Genomic DNA, 19,365 nt, shown 5'->3' on the forward strand with positions numbered 1-19,365 from the left:
ACAAACACACACACAAATGCGTGCTCGCACAAACATACATTCACACAAACGCACCCACACATAAATACATATGCACACGCACACACACACACACACACACACACGCACGCACACACACACACACACACACACACACACACACGCACCCTAAGTTGAAGTATTAACATCATCATTTTACTCCCACACTGAGTCCCCTCAAATGCTCAGTTCTCCCACAGGTCTGGAGTCCTTTCCTTGCTCCTCTTCAGAAGAAAGCGCTTCACTCGGGATACTTTATCAGTCCCCATAATCAGGGAAATTAAATCACTGACCACATAGAATCAGACTCCCATAAAAAAGGCTTAACTTAATACTGAAAGGGTAGCCTTCTCTCCTGTCATTATAAATAACCTCAGGGAGCAAAACGGAGACTGTGATGCACAGAGTCCAGTACATACACTTCCTTGTGCTAAAGTGCCTCCACTTATCTCCTATAGGCCTCTCTTTCTCTGTGTGTGTGTGTGTTTATCCGCGGCGACAGAGCCGCAGCGGGAGGATGGAGCCAGGGATGGATAGATAGATGGAGGGAAGAAGGTTTTAATGAAAGAGTAGACTCCAGTCAGCCCGCTAGTTCTCATCAATCAGCTGTGCGCTTTAGAAGTGTAATCCGAGGTGGGGGGGGGGGTGCATCAGGCTTTTAATCTCTATTAGTTAATGGACTCTCCTCTCGGGCTGCAGGGACTTCAGCGTGCCTGTCTGCAAACAAGCCGCAGAGCTTCACGGCATAAAGCTGCGTTCACAGCTCTGGACAGAGGCCTACGCTCTCACTCTGAGCAGGATTTTCACACTGTGGCCACGTGAACACTCTTGAACTGGTCACTGAGCTGTAAACTCAGTCTTTCCTGTGAACATTGTGCTCTTCAAGGGTGTTTTTAAACGAATTCGTTTTTTTAATATATGCAATTCCCGGGACATATTCACACCACCAGAGGGAGAAGGCTTGAGCATGAGTCAGTAAATTAATTTAAGTGAAGCTTTATTTTTGCTTTCTTTTTTCATTTTTTTTTTTAAGGCTGTCTGTATGTGATCCAAATGCTGTGATCTAATTAAATTATTTCTGTACCTGCAAACTTTCATTTATTTTTTTCTTTGACAAACACTGCTTTTTTATGTGCAGTTCTTTGGGAGGATTGCGAAGACTCGTGGCTGGGTGTTGGAACCATTGCCCTGCTGACTCACTTTTGCACCTTTTCCCGTCTTTTTCCCGTCACGGCTTGTTTGTTTAGGGGCCGCAGAAGCAGAGCTGTCATCGACTCTATTCCCTGCACTGCCTGGAGCTGTCCTGCGGTCCCGGAAGCGTTTCATTAGTGCGGCGGTTTGCGCCCATCGACCCCATGCGTGGTCTGCTGCGCGTCATGCCGGAGTGTGCTTCTGAAGGGCGTGCACACACTTCCTCTCAGCCTTCCCCGGCCCGGAATGAGACGGAGCCGCATCCTTCCCATTCAATTCGAAATTAAATTGACTAACGAACCGTAGCTCATTATAAGAAGCAATTGCTCAGAACTGTCTTTTGACCAAAAAATGTGGAAAATAAAAGTTTTTGTAACACTCCAGTGCTTTTATTACATGACTGGGAGGGGAAGCAGAGGTAATGGAGAAGCAGACCCCCCCACCCCATTCCAGTTATTTTTCTCTGTTCAGCTTCTCAGAGTAGCATCTTTATAGACTTTGTTGGCTTATCCAATTGCCTTGTCAAAAAAAGACTCGATTGGTTCACACAGTATTCACCTCTTCTAGTTCCATTTTCACCTTTCCACATTTAAAGAATTCTGGAGTGTTTACAAGTACTGTACTTAAATCCTTTACGTTCTCTCTCTCTCTCTCCTCTCTCTCTCTCTCTCTCTCTCTCTCTCTCTCTCTCTCTCGTGAATGTGCTTTGGGCCTTGTCTTTGGTCCACTCAAATTTGTACAGGCCACCTGATCTTTATATGCTAATGCTATGCTAACAGAGGCGTCTACCCACACCACCATCTATGGGACCATCTATCAAAACAGGAGACCAAAAAAAAAGGGAGATAACATGCATGCCCCTCCCGTGTCTGAATTACTTGCCTCAACACATCAACCACCTGCTCCAGGGCAATTTTCTCTTTTCATTTGACTCATTTTTTTGAATGTGGTTTATTCTTTTACCAAAAATATGGCAGAACACTTGTTAAATACAAACTAGGGCCTTCTTTGTTTGATTCCCAGAGGGAAACACTGTTGTGGTCAATTCTAGAATTTCTCAAAAACTTCTCTCTCCATGTCCTCAAAAAGGCTTGAACACAATTAGTACTGAATTTCAATACATGCAGAAAATCTGTGTGTGTGTGCGTGTGTGTGTGCATGCGTGTGTGTGTGTGTGTGTGTGTGTGTGCACGCGCATGCGCACGCATCTGCTCACACACACTAGTGTTGCAAATGTTCCACTTCTTCTCTTATAAATTTAGAAGCAAATTTATAATGCATGTTTGAGCCATCAGATGAAAAGAACATCCAAAAAACCAGAGTCATTTGAATCATATGAACATAACAAACCAAACTAGAAAAATGTATTTGGGTTAACTGAATCCTCATTAATAATGATTGCATGGATATGTACAGTGCCCTACTTCTAAAGATCTTGGGTTTTAAATAATCCCCATAGACATCTTGCCAGGATATTGATTGATTGGAAGAGCTCCTAAAGGTCATATTCATAAAACATTAGGTAGTGATAAACACATTCCTGTCTGCAATTGTTAACCACTAGTTAATATATTACAGCAATTGTGTGTTAGTCTTGTCCCGCACTAGTTACTTGTCACCGGGCGAACCAAATTTGCAATTTAGAAAAGGCGTGTTGCCTAATTAAAATACTTGGCTATTTAATTTGCACATAAACACTATTTATGAAAACAGATGCGTGCCGAACTTTTTTTTTTCTCATTCACTTAATTTTCCATATGTGCTGTAAACAAGTAATGGGGTCGTGCTTCCGAAGCCGACGCAACCATTAGCTCGCGCTTAACCATTACTCATTAGAGAGCTAATTTTCTGCTATTTACAGCTATTGTGGATTTATCGCGTTTAAATATCAGGCAAGCAGGGCGATTAATTGCCTTGCTTGCATTGGACGCTTAACCATAACTGTTGCCATGACGATGGTGGGTGGGATCGGTTTAACGCTCGGTAGTGCCATTTCTCTGAGGTCACTGTTTTACCCATGTGGAAGTGATGTTGGGAAGTGTGTTTTATATATATATTTCCTCATTTTTATGTAATTGTGTTAATCTTGCTATCTTGTCCGATTTAGACGTGTAATATGCCGGAGATGTGTGGGTTTGTCCCTCAGAGATGTGTGTCAGCAGCATGGTTGAACCGAGGCCGTCACCCACTGCTGGCGGAGAAGCACGTCAGCCTGACACCAATTCACTGATTCTCTTACTGTATTGCTTTTGACTCAGTTGATGAAACAGGCCATTATGGGATCCCCTGTACTAAAGATCTTTCGTCCTTTTCAATATGTCTGATATGGCTGATGTAACCTACATTCAAAGCTGCGTTCATTTTCAGAGGACGAGTAACCAACTCCGCCCCCCCCCCCCGATAATCAGGTTTTCTTGGTGACCTCTTCTGTGGTGTTTTAACTCACGCAAAGTTCTCTCGGCCTTGGCACCGCACTGTTTTAAATAGAAATATAACAGACACAGATGCCTGTTGAAGGATAGGGGAGACAGAGCCAGCCACAGTACCTCTATTCACAACTATTCCATTAACAAAAAGAACACTTTTAACTGGCCCTGTTATCTTTCTGATTGTTTAGGACTTGGAGACTGACCTAAGTTTTCCCCATCCTTATCTCCACCTCTCTGCCTTTCCTCTGCTCTGGTGCGTTTCATTGAAAGACAAAGACGCATTGTTCGACACGGCCGTTTCCCAAAGCTTTTACCTTGGGAGCTGTGTCCATTATCTAGTGAGATGGAAAAGTATGTTTCTTTTAACAAAGTAATATCTTTCGTGCTTGCGCCTGTTCAGCCGAGAGACAACAGCAGAAATCGTGCCGATAAGCCCGGAACAGTCACGATTATCCTGGCTAGCATTTTTATTTATTTATTTATTTTCAGTTAGCTTATTCTTTTCATTTTAGAAAGGCTAGAAATGAACTAGGAGCTTTTCATCAAGTCACTCAAAATATAAGTGAAATCCTTTCTAATATCTCATTTCCAATTATTGCTGCTTTACTGTATTTGCAGGTGACGATGCTCAGGGGTTGAGTGTTCATAACTCTGTTTAGCTCTAGTCATATCAAACCACAGGTGTGAATGTCACTGAGGCTCTTCAGGGAAGTTACCTGCCCCAGTGCCCCATATGCCTCTCAGCTGCACACGTTGCCGGTTGTTCAAAATCTTGGCGGATCGCAGGAGAAACTCAATGAGACCTGGTGGACCAACCCCTGCGTCCTGTGGCTTTTTGGGACATTGATGCCTCTGAACTTTGACCTTTGGTCTGTAAGAGTCCGTAAGAGAACAATGCAGATCTAATTACTGCATGATGAGTATCAAGCTCCATCTGTTTTTAAAATCTTTTTTCTTCTTCAGTTGGAGAATTCTCTTGAGAGTATAGAGCGGATCTCGCTCTTCTGGGCCAGGACCGGTTCTGGATGTGGAAGTTCTTAATTAATAAGAGAGTCCGAGTCCATACAAGTAGGAAACCTTGAAGTAATCCAGCCTGGAGATGAACCTTGACGGGAGAACTTTTTGGTTCTAATGGGGACTAGCCAGCGTAACCATCCAGAGCTTCCATATCCTCTTAAGCAGCCCCTGTTCTCCAAGGTTGTGTAAATATCCTCCAAAATGTACCCAAAACACACTGACTCCATTCAAAGCAACGGCTTCAGTTGCCACTGAATACCCGTGCTCTACAAAGTAAGTCTGTTTACCTCTCTGGCACTTAAACAGGACAAGTTGTGCCCCCGGCGGGGCCGTTCTTGGGCCTTCATGGCGCGTACAATGCCAGTCCATCTCCCGACCGCCTGACTGAAAGAGCAGCAGCGTTGGCCCTTGAGCTTGGCGCGGGGTGGGCTTTCCGTAACGTACAGAGTATTTGATGTTGACATGGGGCCGTGGCTGACGTGGGGGTCAGAGGAGATAAACATTGTCTTGAGGATGTACGGGGAAACAGTGGAGGCCGTCCAGGAAGTGGCAGGGTCCGGAGGGACAGGTCTGAAGCTCGGGACGCGCTCTCTCCCCCGCAGGGCTTATCGGCTGCCGTATTTATGTTGGTTCTTCTTTGATGTGCAGATTTTCAGTTCTCTTCGGAGGAGGCCCAGAAAGCGGCACATGGGAGGCAGTCGTGGGGCCTTTTCCCACGTGCCTCGGCGCCTGCGTGGACGTACGCCGTCCAACAGCGCCAATCGCCCGCCTCACTTTTGCTAGTTTCCGGGCGCCGAGAGAAAAAAATTAATCCTCATGAATGTAAAAGAGGGTCGGAGTCCTGTCATCTCTTCTCTCTCTCTCTCCCTCCCTCTCCGCGCTCTTCAGCCAGCGAGAGAGAGCCAGACAGTGGTCTGAGTAATGAAGATGGATGTGTCCTGCTATCAGGAAGCCACTTACTGCGGTTTGATGTAACCTTAAACATTGTGGAGCGCTCAATGGCACTCGCCACAAAGAATCTAATTAATGACTCGCACTTCCAGAGAGCGCGATGCAGTATGCATTTGCAAATGATGCTGGAGCGTTAATTAAAAGCTGTTCAAATATCACACTGTGAGTTCTTAGCTTGTTTTTGATTTTTGTACAAAATGTTCTCTTTTTTTTGTTCAGGTTTAGTTCTTCGTGCTTTTTATTTTTTACAGGAACATGCATGTTAAAAGGCTGATGTTCACTTGTAGGTAGGTTTTTTGCAGGTGCAATGTGAAGCACTGCACTGCACCTTGATCCCAAGTAGGGCTTGGTCTATCCACATGGCGTGTGAGCTTTGACACACTACACATTTATAACTGCTTCTTTATTTCTGTTTATTTTATTTATTTATTTTTGGTTTGTTTTGTTTTTTTCTCAAAATATGGTGGCTGTTCATCTGTAAGTTCAGTCAGAAAATCAGTAATGAAATGCCTTAGGGAGAGAACTGATAGAGAACACAGATACACACACACACACAGCAGTGTGAGGTTACGCACACATACATGCCCCACCCCCAGACCTGCCTAACCTGCCCTGTTTTTATAAACCCCATGTTGCTAGTGCAGTTGTTAAGTGGAGACCCGTATGTGTTACAACAACAGAGCACTCTGTGCCTGGAGCGAGAGAGAGAGAGAGAGAGAGAGAGAGAGAGAGAGCGAGAGCGAGCGAGCCAGAGAAAAGGTGGGGGGTGTTTGAAAGGACAGGTGTGAAGCCACATGCACTCTTCGTTGGAGATGGCAGTCCACACAAAGCGATCATTGTTCATTCTCCAATCAAAAGGCCTAATGACTCAGCATAGGAACTGAAGAAGGTTGAAACACAAAACTACATTTAGACTACCGCGCTCCGCGCAGCACATGCCCAGCTATGTCTGAAACGTTCAGCAGAAAACAAAATAACAAGCCTTCGTGTTTCCTGTTGTTCGGCTGTTCCCAGTAGCTTCAAGCACCTTCAACTGTTGATTTGAATTACCGTGCAAACTCAAACGTAACTTTCTTTACACCCGAACGTTTCTTTAGCGAAACCTTCGGCGTGTTCGCGTTCATGAGGTTCATCCTTTCACTTGCGTGACTGGCAGTGGCCATTCCTCTGACTGACATGCACCATTCTCCCCTCTCCATCTCCCGGGGCAGTACGAGTGGAGGCGGAAAGCGCCGTGGTGGACCCTAGCCTCTCAGTGGCCCGTGGTGACCGTGGTGACCATGGCGACGGCCTTGGCGGTCCTGGTGCCGTACGTGGTCCACCGCATGCTGACGGCCTTCAAGGACCCACCCCCGCCGGCGCTCTTCAGGGCAGCTACCATCTGCTTTGGGCTGCTCTCCGAGGCCCTGCTGGTCAGGTGAGTACCTGCTCCGACCGGTCGTGTCCTGAGTTTCGCGGTGATCACGTCTCATGGTGGCAAAGTGCAGACGCAGAAGTGGATGGGCGGAGTGAGAAGCCAGCATGTCCTGTCGTCTCCATTGTGATTTGATTCACATGACTGAGCTGAAAAGGTTGTATTTAACCCCGTGTTCCCCACGAACCTTTTGGAGTGATTCCAGACTCTTAATTCCTTTCTTTTCTAACATACCTTTCATAGTAGTTTCAGTGTATAATTCACACTAGATAAGGAAAAATATCTCCTAAAAGTAATAACGGAATAATTATGCTTAAATCCTAAGAGGTTAAATCGGATTCTCCTTCCACACGTGGGCCAACTCATACCATAGTCTCCCAGGAATATCACAACATGAAGGCCCCATAACTGCCAATACAAATGGCCAGTGCTCATTCTGTCCTACGGGCGATACACCTGGATGGGGGTCATTCCGAGGGGTGGGAAAGACCCCCCCTTTCCCGCTGAACCTCTTTGAGAGAAGGAAGGATGGAGAGGCGGAGACTAAGATGAATTTGGTAGGTGGGGATTTGGGGTTGGCAGCAGGTAAGCAGCTGTATAACTGCAGAGACGACACCCCACGCAAACCTCCATTCAGCTACAACAGACTTGGAGACGGGAAGAGAGACAGGCAGAGAGGGTGTGTGTGTGTGTGTGTGTGTGCGCGTGCGCGCACACACACGCACACGCACGCATGCGCGCACGCGCACACACACACACACACATGTGTGATTGAACATGCACTGTATTCATTACAAGTCACTGCTGTATAAAGTATTTGCTAGTGCTTGATTATACAGTATCTGTTTAGCTTGCAGTAAACATCTTTTCCTCTCTCAAGTCGTAGGGCTCGGTTTACCTCTCTGCTCTCCCTGTTACAATCACCAAAGCAATGAGCCAACAACCACACAATGGACGCCGAAAGAATCTCCTTCAAACGTACCAAAAGGAGTGTACAGTAATTTCCCTTTCAGGAACACATCACGCTCACAGACAAGTCATTACAGCCGCCCGACCCAGAAATATGAGTCAGTTTTTCTGTGGCTCGTGAAAGGTATGCACAATATTGACATGATCAATGAAGGGTAAAATTAAAAGCCGCATTGATCTTTCTTCGCCCCCCAGCCCTCGACACCTTTTCTTTCTGTTCGGACCCCTGAGATACTGCAGGGCACTTTCATGCATAACAAATTTACAGAGCGTTTTCCAACATAACGTGGCATTTGCGGTTGGATTGTACGGACTACACAGCGGCGATGTTATCATTAGGCCGGGAATGCTGGGTACAGCGTAATATGGGATGGGCTCAGCATCTGAGAATCGAATTACACATCATCTTCAAAATCACTGCGCGTTGTGAGGAGAAACTAATTCTTTTTCCAGCTAACAGCATGGGTGAATCTGTGCAACACCTTTATTAAAAAATACATTACTGATTAGTTTCTGATCCCTGTGGCAGCGCCATAGTCCAGCCCTGTGGGGTCCTGTAGCGTGAGCTGATGGTGAGGGGCGCGTAGCCCATCCTGCACTGACATGCATGGACTCTCTGTTTAATGAGAACTGTACTGCGCTAATGAGCGGAACAAGGTTATATTGGGATGTCTGCATTAGGCAATTAGCTGCCTCACTGCTCTGAGTAAGATAGAAGTTCTCGTGAGTGTGAGAATAACTCCGCCAGGCTTATGCAAGACTCTTAGATTTCCGTACTGAATGGAAAGAGGTTTTGTTTCTTGGAATCGGTTTAATCAATATAGAAGTATACGGGGTTATCGTCTGCAGCAAGAATTATAAAAATGTCAGTCTTCGCGTGTTGTAGTCAGTGAAGTGGGAGTGTGTTGGTACAAAGTTGCATTGCCGCACATCTTCTGTGGTTAAAAAGATCTGGACAAATCCAGCAGGCGTTAACGTAAACTGCGGCTTTCGTAGGCTCTGACGTTGGTTTGATTATTGGCTTGTCTGCTTACTGCAGCCCTCCGGTTCCTAATCATTTTCACTGAAAAATGACTAATTCATAACCAAGCCTGACTTCACAGTTCTTAGCTTGACCTTAATAAGTTGCTCCACTTCTACTGTTCACAACCCACGAAAAACAAATTTAATCTGATCTGCTGTTTTCCTCTGAGAATGAATTCATAAATGTGTTCATTTTTAACTTCCCACAATGAACCCCTTCTTCTCTCACCTCCAAGTCTCCATCTAAACATTTGGAATAAGCACTTTGTACACACACACACACACACACACACACGTGCTTTCCTTTTGGTTCACTGTGTGTGCATCTGTGTGTGTATTCAGGCTGCCTTTGTACGGGAACGACCTCTTGACTCTTCATACTGTATGGAGATTATTCATAATTTTTTTTAGTGTTTCACAGAATCCCTTACCTTGGTAACAAAGAGAAGGAATACCCAAACCACTTCAACTAAACTGAAACTAGGGTATCTATTTATTCATATATTCTCTCTCTCTCTTCTCGGTTTTGTTACTGTTTCTTTGTAAGTAACTGGAATAATGCTCCAGGTGTTCTGAATCATTAGCAAATGAGCAGCCTGCTTTTATTAGCCTGTGACTTGTAAATAATGCATTACATTCCTGGCATGATCAACCATCAGCCATACACAGAATGGAGGAAAAAACAGTGGCTTGCCTTCTCCCAGCTGAAGTCATTCCACAAACGCAATGCGAAAGCCGATATTTGCGGAACCAGCGATACAAATACTAATTCACCCCTGGCGTATTTCCATACTAACGGGAAATTAACATTTGTGACACGTGCAGTGCTGTTTTCATTCTTTCACTGGTCGCAACATATTTCATTGTTTAGCAGAAAGGCGGGAATAAGAGCTGTTTGTAATCAAGGTAGAATGCTCATAAGTCTCCCTATTAAACTTTTTAAGAACGTGCCCCGTGTAATCTGCAGTCTCTCCATACCTCATCATCCCCACGTTAATGAGCTGTAATTTTACCACAGGAAATTGGTTTACGGTTGCACAACATGTTAAATATTTGCAGAGAAACACCAGGCCATGTACGTGAGTCTCCAAGCTCTGTAGCGTGGTCAAGGAGGACTTGTAAATCGCTAAAACAGAACACAAGCTTACTTGCAGGGCCAAAGCTACACTCGTGAGTTTAAATATCACATTGCACACTGGGTATGCCAGTGCCTTGTAAGCGGTTGTCTGTGATGTTTCACGTCCGGGTAAAGGAGCGATATAAAGGAGATGGCCTCAAAAGCGTGCGACGGGTTTTGTGATTTTGCAGGAAGCTGCTCTCCGCGCTACCCTCGCCGCGCAAAAGCCCTGACTCAGCTCTGCAACTCTGCAGCGTCATTAACGAGGCCTCCTGAGTCATCAGGACTGCAGAGAGCCGGCCTAGTTTAAAAATGACTCACGAAAACACACACACACACACACACACTAAATAATAAAATAAATAATTTACTTTTAAAAACGGGGAGCTGTGAGAGGCGTCATCCATCGGAAAACTGCGGATCTGAGGAGCGGCGCTCTCAGCCTGTGATGCATGCGGCTAAGCTGTGCGGCGCTGATTACCAGATCATCATTAGTGCCTGCTCGTTAGACGCCGCAGGAACAGCACGGCAGCGTCTTCCGGCGCGCGCGCTCATTTCTCACGCCTTCGCTCTGGAGGTTACGATTAGCGCGAGCCCGTCGAGCAGAGGCAGGGTTACATGCTGTATCTAATCCGAGCAGTGCGCGACTAGCGGGGGTGGGGGGGGGCGTCTAGTGGAGGTCGGGATCCGCGTGTCGCGCCCCGGTGATAGACAATGGGGAAGTGAGATGTGTTCAAAAGCATGGCTGACTCAAGGTAATGCGTGTGTCTCCGGACAATAAATCACTCAAGTAATTCATTTGCGCATGATCCATGCTTTCATGTATGGAGGCCAATAGAGTGTATTTTTCTAACAGTCAGGTTTGTGTGTGTGTGTGTGTGTGTGTGTGTGTGTGTGTGTGTGTGTGTGTGTGTGTGTTATAAATAGAGAAACCTAATGCCAGTATCATGTCTTACTGGCACACACATACTCTATCAGAATCTCAATTGCTTACACTATGATCTTATATTAATGCCATCTCATGTGAAATGGGATACTTTAATAGTAAATATTTCCCAGCATGTGTCAGACACATATAATCCAAAACATACAATTTCTGAGCAAGTATAAACATTGTTAAACAGTATATTGTTAAAAGTGGATATGTAAGGGATTGGTGTTGATACTCAAATAAATGTTCAATTCAGCTGTACCAACCAGGAAAGAACAGCTATGTTCCATCGCAAGAGGCAGTGGGGTATCCAGATGAATAAGTCACGCTCTATGCAAATTAAGCATATGAATAACTTATTTCACCTCCTCTTATTAATTGTGAGTTATTTACATATAAAATGTGATCTGAGGTGTTTTCCGCAGACAGAGTTTTTCCCCCTTTTTTCCTGACATGCTGTGTGGATCACAGATCTACCTGCTGCTTGCTTGGGACATGTTGCGATTTACACTCTAAACTGATATGCTGCATGAAATCGCTGTGGCATTAGGTCAAAATGTTTCTTTCTGTTACTTTCTGGTTCGTCCGTTATACTGCCTACATAACTCTTCCAGCACTGACCACACCCCTGCGACAGTTTAAATGATTTGATTGGTGCAAATTTTAGCGCAAGAAGTCAATCAGAGGGCGGTTGTCAGTGAATTGGGCAAGGCATGGTCACTGAGGGAGGGGCTAGGTCAGATCTGGGTGATATATGTACTGGGGTAATATGGTGACGTTTAAAGTGGCTTCTGTTTGAGTGTGACAAACTGGTGCTCCTGGCCATTCTTCTACCGCGTGTGTGTGTGTGTGTGTGTGAGGGGGAGCAGTCGTGTGGCGACTGCCTCTAGTCAGGGTGTGTCTCAAACATGGACACACACACACACACACATATAAAAACCCTACCCTCCTCATTAGATCACCATCCCTCTGAGCTTATGACATCTTAACCTTTGGAAAAGCGCTCGCAGACAAGCATTTAGGAAAACACCAAACCAGCCTCCTTCTAACGTGACTCCTGACCTTTCCATGTTGTTATTGTGCTCAGCTCCTTGCAGGACACAAAGCTGCCTATTTATTTAATATGGCAGCTTATCCACTGAGGGGAATTCAGTAAAGCACCAATTATAGGCTTTCGTCTCAAGGTAGGAGAGATATTAAAGGAAAATTCCAACTTTTTACAGAATTGATGTTTATTTTTTGTGAGATTTGTCTAATGTTGGCTTCTAAAGTAAGACACAACAAAATGCTGACCTCCCCTAAGCTTCCATAGCTGTGCTATTATATATGTACAATGCAGCGACACCAACAGTTTTTCCAACAGTTATGCTCAGTGTCTCCATGGTATCTTATTTAAGAGAACACTTCTTTGTAAGTCAGCTAGCATCCATTTACTCTTTTGTGCATGCTTGTATTACTCAAACCAACATGACCAGAATGCTAGCAATTAAGATAATAGTAAAATGATGAAATATGAGAATATATACAGAAGTAATGGAACATAAATATATATTAGGCTATAAACAGTCGGGATATGTTAAAATACGTATTGTTGTTGAACTGCGTTTATGTTTGTGACTATGCAAGTCACAGGCACGTTTTGAATCTGACACTATCCAGCATTGTGACCTCTAGAAGCCTATGACAGGTTTGGTATAGTTTGTATAGTTATTTCCTTTTCTGTAGAAAGTTGCAGGGCTGTAGGTGTGGAACCTAGTTGAGCCGGGGGACGCTGACATTTCCCTTTTCTGCCTTTTTATGGAGACCAGATGTCTGGCATGTTTTCTACTCTCTCTTTAGTGTGGATGTCACATTTCATGACGTCTCTAAGAACGATTCTTTATCTCAGCCCTGGCCACACGTTAAAGAGCAGAAGATGTTGTTTTTCTCTTTAATCTTCTGCTTTGCATCACTAGAGTCTTGTTATCACTGAATAATAAAAGGGTGTTTGAAGCTGTTGTTCTGGCTGGGAGCCTGATACAGACTGCCTCAGGGCTACGCATTGTGTGAGAAAGCCAGGTCGTAGAGCGCACCTACCGGCAATGCTGCACGCTCCCCCCAGGAGTGCCTCCCATCTCGGCAGTTAAAGATCGTACCTCTGACACGGCGCATGTGTGTCGGTGGTGCTGCTTAACACTCACCCTTGGTCTGCTCAATGAGAGCTCCAGAATCCCAGTGTAGATCCCTCAGGCAGGTAACATGTAGAGTTCATTAACATCTGTTGCACTGCTGTGAAGGTAACACACCCGAGTTTGGGTTCACGCTCCAGATGGCTTGCGTCACTGTTTTCTTGGTGAATTCGTTGCCTTCTGATCAGCATGGGTGACTTGGGGGGGGATCTGGGAGGCTTCAGTTTGCTGACACCAATCACAGAAATGGCCTTTGTTATAGCAACTGATTATAGAGTTCAATGTGGCAAAAACATGCGTTTTTGTGCATCCCAAGATTATAAAAACAAATGTTCAGTTTATTAGCACGAAACTTGCTTAGAGGTAGGAATGGATTTGATTTGACAGTGAGCCTTGTGCGCACAGTGTCATTTCCTAATGAACTCACTCTGAAACTTTTGTGCTGTACTTCCTCTGTATGTGTCGCTTAGATTTGAGTGAGGCCAGCACCAATGTCCAGACTCGAGAGCCACTCCAAAGCCACAGTTCTGATGGCATGGGACTCGTGACGCAGTACGCGTCCGGAGACTGAAGCCTGTGCTTCAGACAGGGACGACGGAGGGCAGAGAACCGTCACAGATCTTTGGTTGCACAGAGCCAGCCAGTCACGTGACGGCGGTCAGGGTCCAGCTCCTGCCTTCTCCTGTCCTCCCGCTGCTACGCTGTCACGGTCAGTCCACACCCAAGGAAAAAGATCTGCCCCGACACACACCCGCCTGAGCAGCGTTGCAGTACAGACACTCGTAAGCCATTGCCTGGAGCCTCAAATCTCTCATTATGCCGCCTGAGATTTATTAAAATAGATCATGAAAATGTTAATTAAGTCATTAATTACATTATTTAAGCAGCATTGACAGATAAGGCGGTGAGTATTATGGTCTGGGGGAGTAAACTAAGCAGGGGAAGAGGGTGGTGTGTATGTGTGTGTGTGTCTGTCTGTCTGTCTATTTGCTGATGACGTAGACTCAGGTCAGGCCCAGTGGTATCCGACAGCCATTCTTCACAATCCTGTCTTAATATGATGCTCTCATCTACATTTTCCCCATCTGACACTGAGCTATACACTAGAGCTTCCCACACGTCTCAGTGTTAGACACTGAGCAACTGCAGAGTGACACATGTAAATATAACAGTGATGTAATGGGGAAAGGGGGATGGGGGGGGGGTGTTAAAAAAACAAAACCCCTTTAAAAGAAATCAGTCATGAACATTCACTTGCTCATGATCTAGAAAGCAGAAGGTTACAGATCTGGCATGAAGCACAGTGCAGTCACTGCTTACGCTAGCTTTTGCTAATGTGGGGTTCCTCTCATCTTTGATTCTCTTCTAGTATACCTAGTACATCATGGGAGCATTTGGAGGAATCGTTTGGCAGAATCATTTGTAGGAATCATTTGGGCCAAGGCCTCAAACCATATTTCCAAGCTGTTTGGAAAGAAAATACAAGGGGGGCGATGGTGAGATGGATTAGCAGTGAGCCGATACTATGAACCTCTTTATCTGTTGACAGCTTAGTTACCGTTAAGAACAAGAAACGTGTTTTTCAATTCAGTGAGAATGGAGTTCTGCTTTGTCCCCCCAAGACCTGCATTAAAAGAGTGGGTGATCGGACCAGATAACCGCAAATAACGGAACTTGAAAATAACTTCAGAGCAGCGCTTGATTTGGTCTGCGATTCCCGTTATTTATTGGCTTCAAAGATCACCGGACACTTCTGAACAGAAATGTGAGAAACAATTTAAGCTCTGATCTTTGAGATCCTCTTTTGAACAGAAGATAGCCTCACTCTTTGTTGCCTTGTTGAATCAGACGGCATGCTGCTCTCTCTCTCTCTCTCTCTCTCTCTCTCTCTCATACTAGCAGGGTGTATTTAAATCTGTCAGTTATGGCGTGACATCTGTGGTTTGTCTTTAAACGTGCATGGCCATCTGCGAATCTCCTCATGGCTTGTCTTATTAGACACATCAAGCAAAAGCCAAAAAAACCCCAAAAAAACCCAATGCATTCCAGCGGCAGGGCTGAAGATTGTTTTAAAAATCACAAGGTCATAGCTCCTAAAAAAAGCACTGAGCCTTCAAGCCTGTTGAACACTTTCTAGTAATATGGTCTCTATCAGACGCCTTCTGACACACCTTTGTTGATAAAGTGGCATTCAGTTGTTTCAAGCCGGCGTACCTTTATTATCAGGTACATCCAATGGTGGAGGGTGGTCTCATGCAGCCGTTGTTCAGTAAGGTGCCTTTGAGGTACTTTTCTCCCCACCTCAATGTGGGTGACGTGTCCAGCGGAGGTAAACGCCTCATCAAAGCGTCGGGATTGAACGGTAACCTAGGAATGATCTCCTCAAAACGACACCCCTCAATCACCCCTCAACCCCTCATCTCTGTCTCCTTCTTTGAGGTTGCCTGGCAACCTGTAGTGGCCTGGCTCTTCAGGCTGAGAGGCTCTTGATTGTCAGGTGCGAACGAGTCTTGAGATGGAGGTGCTTTTCTGATGGCTCCCCTGGCATCGGCGTGGCGACAGCCCAGCCACGCCCCAAGGCGACCCGCGTCATCGGTTACGACGAGCCCGCGCTGACTCTAACTAACGCAGAGGCGAGCGTGGTGAAATTGTCTGGAATTTCAGTTGCGCATTCCTTTTTCATAGCCATTATTCTCACTGTAATTAATCACAGGGATCGGTAACTGAGTGATGTTTTAATTGTATTTGGGTTTGCTGGTGAATTAAAAAGTGGTCTGCATCAGAAGTGCTCTGGAAGAAGGGAATACGAATGCAGCATAGGCACTTATAAATATGATTAATTTGTCACATTACCACAGTGTAGCGATAGCAGGCTACTGATTTTGCACAAAAAAAAAACCCCCTGCGGTTTCTATGGAGAGGTGGCACATTCCAAATGTAATATCACCTCTTACCTCCTATGCTGCCTTTATTATCTCAAACACCTCTCAACCTACTTTATTAATTATTTTACCAATTCAACGTGTCTGGGTTATAGTTAATATTTCAATATTTCTGATACAAAATATGTGTTAAGATGGGTCATTTTTTAAGAGTGCTGTTCATTCTGGATAAACGCTATCAGATAGCACTTTTCAGTCGGATCAGATGTTCCGTAAGCGCTCCGTACCGTGCTTGGGGCGGCGTCATAGGCGACTAAACAGCAACATGGAGTCATTGGGACTCATTAATAGAGCTCTGGAGCACTCCCCACTGCTCCCATGAGCCCCGTGGAGGGGAGGAGAGGTAAATAAGTCCAGGAGCAATTAGATCCGTGTGCTCATACTAATGCGGCACTGTTATCGGAAGTGTCGGAATGGCAGAGACCCTGACGGGGCTGTGAGAGGCGCCTGTTTTGGGGTGGAGGAGCTCACGTTGGACCGTTTTTGTGTTCTTCCTCCACATGGCCGGATATTTAATGGCTTTCGTGACTCTTTCAAGTGCAAAAAGGTTCTCGTCTGTTTTCTAATGATCAGTGGAGTGGAGCAACTGCAGCAGAATTGGACTAGCCCTCATTCCCATCTGCTCTCTGTGTGACAGTGTGTGTGTGTGTGTGTGTGTGTGTGTGTGTCTCTCTCTCTCTCCCTCTCTCTCTCTCAAGGTGCCTTTGCTGGTATGTGTGCCGCCAGTACCGGCAGGCCGAGCAGATTTCATTCAGCCTTCAACCTCGGAGCCAGTGGGGAGGAGCAGGAGGCCACGACCACAGGGTTCAAAACTCACGGCCAGCGGGTGGAGGCAGGGTGGTGGAGGCAGCGGGCCACGGGGCTGCAGGAGCGGACGAGGGGCCGGTGTGGCATTCCCCTCGGCCCCCCGTGGCTGTAGAGAAGCCATCCCGCGGCGGGGAGGGGCAGACAGCTTGACTCACCATGACTCGTTTAACTTCTGGACGGGACCGAGGCTTCCCCTGCTGCCCGGGCATGACGTGAACACGGCAGTTATGCCACGTGCTTCCAAGGTCCCGCACGCAAAGAGGAAGGAGCTTCTGGCTTTTGCCGTTTTACTTTCTTCCCTCGTGTTAGTCTTTGAATCGGATTTATGCGGGACGCCTGGCCCCTGTCCGAATAACGATGGCATAATCCCGAGTTGCTTCTATGGCGAGTCGCACACCTGGGTCGGCCGGGCAAAGTCTTGCTTGATGTCAGTTCTGGCTTCGTTGGTTGAGTCGGGCGGGCTCTCTGAGGGATAGCTTCCCCACCGGTCGTTTCATGATTAACAGAGACAACCACTGCTCTAAAGTGTGTGTGAGACATTATTTACCACCAGCTCCCTTTTGCCTATATGAAAGTCTTACATTTAACATTAATGCTGCATTGTGGATAGCATGTTTTATCAAAAACTTTAGTGTAATTTAGCTCAGTTCATAAGTTCATTGCAAACTAATCATTATATATTTATATATATATTTTATATATCTACTGTTTCGTTGTATAGTTTCCTTGGTTTATTAGGACAAAGGTTTCCTAAAAACAGCATTTTGTATGCTTGTATCTTCTTACATTCCAGTGTTTATATACAGGGTAGATTTGAGCTATATGAGCTATACTTTAAATATTCTGTTCATCAAAAAATTATTTTAAAAAAACCTGGTGATCAGACTCTTCCATGACAACAGTCCATGACAACAGTTCATGACAACAGTAATGACAATTTCAGTTTTGCTGTTGGCAGCATTGTTCTGGACATGCTACAAGCTGTTTAGACATGTGTTTTCACTTTTGTGCTGTTACCAATCTACCCCTCCACTCTCATTTGCCTGTGGTATTGTGAAATAAAGTGATTATTTTTCAATAATGTGGCTTTTTGTCCTTTTTCGGCATAACCGCTATATGCTATGAACAAAACTAGGATAAATATTCCATCTTTTGCAATCAAAGATACAGGAAAGGCATAATACAGGTAAAAGCATAATCAACAGGGCAGAAAAACGTCCAGGCATTGGTAAGCGGAGTCAGTTAAGCTACGTTGGCAGATGTATTTCTTTGTGTTCCTTTCATTGCGAGCTCATGTAATGCCATAGCTCACCACAATGATAAGAAGGCAGACGCAGCACCCTAAGGCTAGTGAGCAGGCCCTTGCCTTTATCAGTGTGCACTGACGGTGACAATAGTATAAATGGATCCTTTTTATTTAGTATCTCTATGGCACTTCCTGTCTCGGTGGGTTTCCTCCAGTGCCAGACCTGTATGATATTCTGCTCTGTGGTTAGCTATCTTTCCATGGTTGTGTGTATGTGTGTGTGTGTGTGTGTGTGTGTGTGTGTGTGAATCATATGCCAACTGACCTCTCAACTGCAGTCGCAGCAGTAAAACAGAACCCCAGCTGATCGTTGCTAGGGCTGCATGCCACCCCAGTGAGAACAGCAGCATGGCGTGCTGGAATCAGCAGGGCGCGGGTCTCCAGTGACTCCACGCCTCGCTGCCGTTTGTGTTCTCTGGGCTTTATGTGCACATGCACGGCCAGATGGGCACTTTCATGAGCTTGTGAACGTGGATTACTCTGCCTGCTACATCTGGGCCTCCGCATGGCGTGGCAGACCACTGTGAGCGCAGCAGGCAGGGACTCAGGCAGGCCGCCCCTGCCTCGCAGGGCTCTGGCACAGATACCATCTGAAAAGGTCATGTGGCCTGAGTGTAGCTGTGGCGCTGATGACGACAGTGTGACGACGTGCCAAGCTGCGCGGGCGGTGTGACGACGTGCCAAGATGCGTGGAGAGTGTGACGCGTTTGCCTCCAGTTCCCATTGAGAAGAAAATATGGCGGAAGCATTTTTGGCTCCTTGCAGAGTTAACTTTGGGGTCAAAGATCATTTGGACCAATCGGCACGGTCCAGAATTTGGTCTGCTTCAGTATCAGAGTTGCATGTTCGCGCTGAGATTTCAGACATGACCAGTATATTCAAAGATTCACAGTTAGGGACAGACTGAAGGACAGAATAAGCCCTCTTCTCTTGTGAGAGTGAGAGTGTTTAGTACCAGTGCAGACATTCTGAGGATGAAAGAAAAACTAAAGTGAAATCTAAACAGGATAGGGTTAAGGACAACCCTCCGCTTGGATCTGAAAATTTCAACTCCCATTATTGTCTTTTAAAGATTTATTCTT

At 45.6% G+C, this 19,365-nt stretch overlaps 1 protein-coding gene across 1 annotated transcript in view; it reads left to right on the forward strand.

Moving 5' to 3' along the window:
- LOC113584538 overlaps positions 1-18,049 on the forward strand; it is a 73,331-nt gene extending 55,282 nt beyond the window's left edge. Inside the window, exons 4-5 of the mRNA XM_027021514.2 lie at positions 6,818-7,023; positions 16,869-18,049. Coding sequence (XP_026877315.2) covers positions 6,818-7,023; positions 16,869-17,127 — 465 coding nt within the window. The 3' untranslated portion in view covers positions 17,128-18,049. The remainder of the gene's footprint in view (positions 1-6,817; positions 7,024-16,868) is intronic.
- The last annotated feature ends 1,316 nt before the right edge of the window (positions 18,050-19,365 follow it).

This window comes from Electrophorus electricus, chromosome 3 (assembly GCF_013358815.1).
Source record: "Electrophorus electricus isolate fEleEle1 chromosome 3, fEleEle1.pri, whole genome shotgun sequence".
Taxonomy (NCBI): domain Eukaryota; kingdom Metazoa; phylum Chordata; class Actinopteri; order Gymnotiformes; family Gymnotidae; genus Electrophorus; species Electrophorus electricus.